Source organism: Myotis davidii, unplaced genomic scaffold (assembly GCF_000327345.1).
Source record: "Myotis davidii unplaced genomic scaffold, ASM32734v1 scaffold107, whole genome shotgun sequence".
NCBI classification, from domain to species: domain Eukaryota; kingdom Metazoa; phylum Chordata; class Mammalia; order Chiroptera; family Vespertilionidae; genus Myotis; species Myotis davidii.
This window is the reverse complement of record NW_006383012.1, coordinates 5710787-5713567: the sequence shown is the minus strand read 5'-3', so window position 1 is coordinate 5713567 and position 2781 is coordinate 5710787. Positions and strand designations below refer to the sequence as shown.

At 39.8% G+C, this 2781-nt stretch overlaps 1 protein-coding gene across 1 annotated transcript in view; it reads right to left on the bottom strand.

Moving 5' to 3' along the window:
* The window catches only part of FAM160B1 (family with sequence similarity 160 member B1), a 19029-nt gene that overhangs the window by 1694 nt on the left and 14554 nt on the right, over window positions 1-2781 (bottom strand). Inside the window, exons 13-16 of the mRNA XM_015557966.1 lie at window positions 2328-2471; window positions 1907-2047; window positions 1448-1551; window positions 809-1346 (exon numbers count right to left, since the gene is read on the bottom strand). Coding sequence (XP_015413452.1) covers window positions 1241-1346; window positions 1448-1551; window positions 1907-2047; window positions 2328-2471 — 495 coding nt within the window. The 3' untranslated portion in view covers window positions 809-1240. The remainder of the gene's footprint in view (window positions 1-808; window positions 1347-1447; window positions 1552-1906; window positions 2048-2327; window positions 2472-2781) is intronic.

Below are 2781 nucleotides of genomic sequence, written 5' to 3'. Positions count from 1 at the left end.
GAAAGCTTAGAAGCAATATAAATGAGGAATAAGCGTCACTTACAGGAGGAATGGAGAGTGGATCAGCAAACAACATTTTGTCAATTAACTCCCAGCACGTGGTGCCCGCACAGCTCTGCCAAGCTACCACAGTTCCTACACACATACCCACTCACTCACATACCCACTGCACCCACATTCTTTCCCATGTAAACAGGACAGACTGGTCTGTCTGTCTGGTTTTTAACTCTCTCTCTCTCTCTCTCGAATAATTTAAAACAAAAGACTGAACTAAATGAAAAAATAAATGTAAACATTAGGGAGGCCATTGGAATTTTGATTCTAAGAGTTATCAGTGAGTTCCCCACCGAGACACGACCATGCATTTCAGTAAGAAAATCAAATTATAAAGTGATTTCATGAAACAATTTTCAAAGAGAGATAGAACAAAAAAAAGGTTCTCAACCTAACACGTGTAAATTAGCTTTAAAAGATACTATTTTAGCAAGCACTACCACTGGTGAGCACAAACTCGGTATTGTTGCCAAAATGACACGGTTTAAATAAACTGGGACCCATACATAAACATTAATCACCTACATGGCCATGTGCACAAGAGTAAAAGAACATTTCTTTAAAAATATATATATTATATTAATCAAGAATTTTATTATCATATTAAATTGTTATTCTTAGAAAAGCTGAAGGAAGTTAATGGTTTGCTACACATTTTTATCTCCTATTATTAACTCAACTCATTTGATGGTCCCTGAATTGTATTTTTTTCTCATTTACAGTTTTTCATATTTTGTTTGATAAGAATTCTTACCTTAAAAAGTTATAAAAATTCGTTGTTGTTGTTTTTTGCTTCTGATTAATCCAAAAGAATATAAGCATCTGAGTCCCAGAGGATGTCAAAATGCCTTGCTACCAAAAAGGATATTAAAATAACAGAAACATCAAAGGCATGACATCAGAAATTGTGCAGCGTTTCACACAGGCATTAGAAATGCTTATTTCCGGAAGTTCCTTTGATTGTATCCGGATTCAAGGACGTGCACGTCTATGTATGGCGCCTTAACGAAAAAGCAATGAAAACACTATTACACAACATAGTACTGAAGTTGCCCACTCGGTGGGTTCGAAATGCTTCGGTGCAGTTTGCAGCAATACTTCACTGAAAAGGGCCTTTTCTCATCCTCTCTTCATGAGGTGAAATGTGCACAGCAGTTCTGTTCGCTTGGTGACCGGGGAGGGGTACCTACGGCGTGGAGGAAGCGTGGTACTTCACAAACGCGATGGCCGCCAGCTCCTTGCAGAATTCCTCCAGCACGATCACGCCCTCCAGCAAGGTGATGTGGTCCACCCTGGGCGGACAAGAGGCAACACGTCAATCAAGACAGCAGCAGGCCGTCAGTTTGGGTGGAATTTTTATAGTGGGGGAAAAAAAAGTGAAACACTGACTTACATAGGGCCTTCCGGTTCCAAACCAAGTAATCGCTTTCTGACTAGTAGAAGCTTGGGAGTAAAGTCTTGAATACGCTGGATTCTAACCATAAGGTCTCCGACGACCTACATCACAGACACAAAAGGAACTCGGTTCCTAAAACCAGCTGCAGAGGGATTTTCAGGATAAAAAACATACCCCATTTCCTTTCACTAAATGAAGAATGTCGCCTTTCGCCATTTGCATAACCATCTTTGACAGAGGACTCATATCTACTCCTTAAAATAGAGACGTTATATATATATATAATTTAAAAAAATGAATTTTCCTTTTTTTCTTCATATTTTATAGTGAAATAATTACTTCTAAACAGTAGATATATTTTCCTCTATGTGACACTGATTACATGCAATGATATTAAGTTGTTAATTGGACAGGTTTATTAATCCTAAAGAAAATATAACAAAACTGATCACTCACCCTGACAATGACAGAGAAGAGAGACCGACAGCCAGAAGCAAGGTTCACATAGGGATCCAAAAGGTATTCGTGCACGTGTGGATGAGGGAAGAGAGACAGTCTGGACAGCACCGAGGTCACTTGTAAATTGACGTCATATGGCTGGGGAGAGGTGAAGAACAAAAACACATTTGATGTTATTCATCATGTCCATCCCGGAGCACGCACTTTACCATTTTGTCTTTCAAGAGAGGAAAATTGACCATTTACTCCTCCCTCCTCCACCTGCTCTTCTACAATGGAAACACCTATAACTAAACTAGTTGTCACCACTTAGTCCAAGTGCATATAACTCAGTCCTAAACGTTTATGCATGTAATCTACAGAAAAAACAAACACAACATGTCAGAATGCCTCTGTGTTACCCAGGTGGTTTTATTACCTGATCAAGAATTCTTCCCATTCTGTCAAATAAAACTTTCAAAAAATGGCCTTCAAAGAAAGTGGCTTCTAAATTGCACTTTTCCAAGGCTTTTGGAGACCCAGGCCACTCCCATCTTAAGCAGATAGCACAGTAGTCCCGGAACTAGGGAGAAAGCATTTAGATCAAATTAACCCAAAACAAATTGAGGTGAAATAGAAACGATTTCCTCCAACAGGAATATCAAAATCCATATGAGAACGCAGAGGGCAGAGGCCTGGGTGAGGGTGTGACAGAGGGATAGCGTTAGAGATCACTGTGCGTGGAGGACAGTGGTGGAGAGGAAAAAAGGTAAGCCTGTGGAATGGAAGTAAGGGCAGCATAGAATCATTTAAAGGTCACCTTTGGATTAGCGGGGAAAGGATTTGGGGGACATATAATGTCGGAAAGGGAAGAAAGGAAAGAAGGGGAAAAA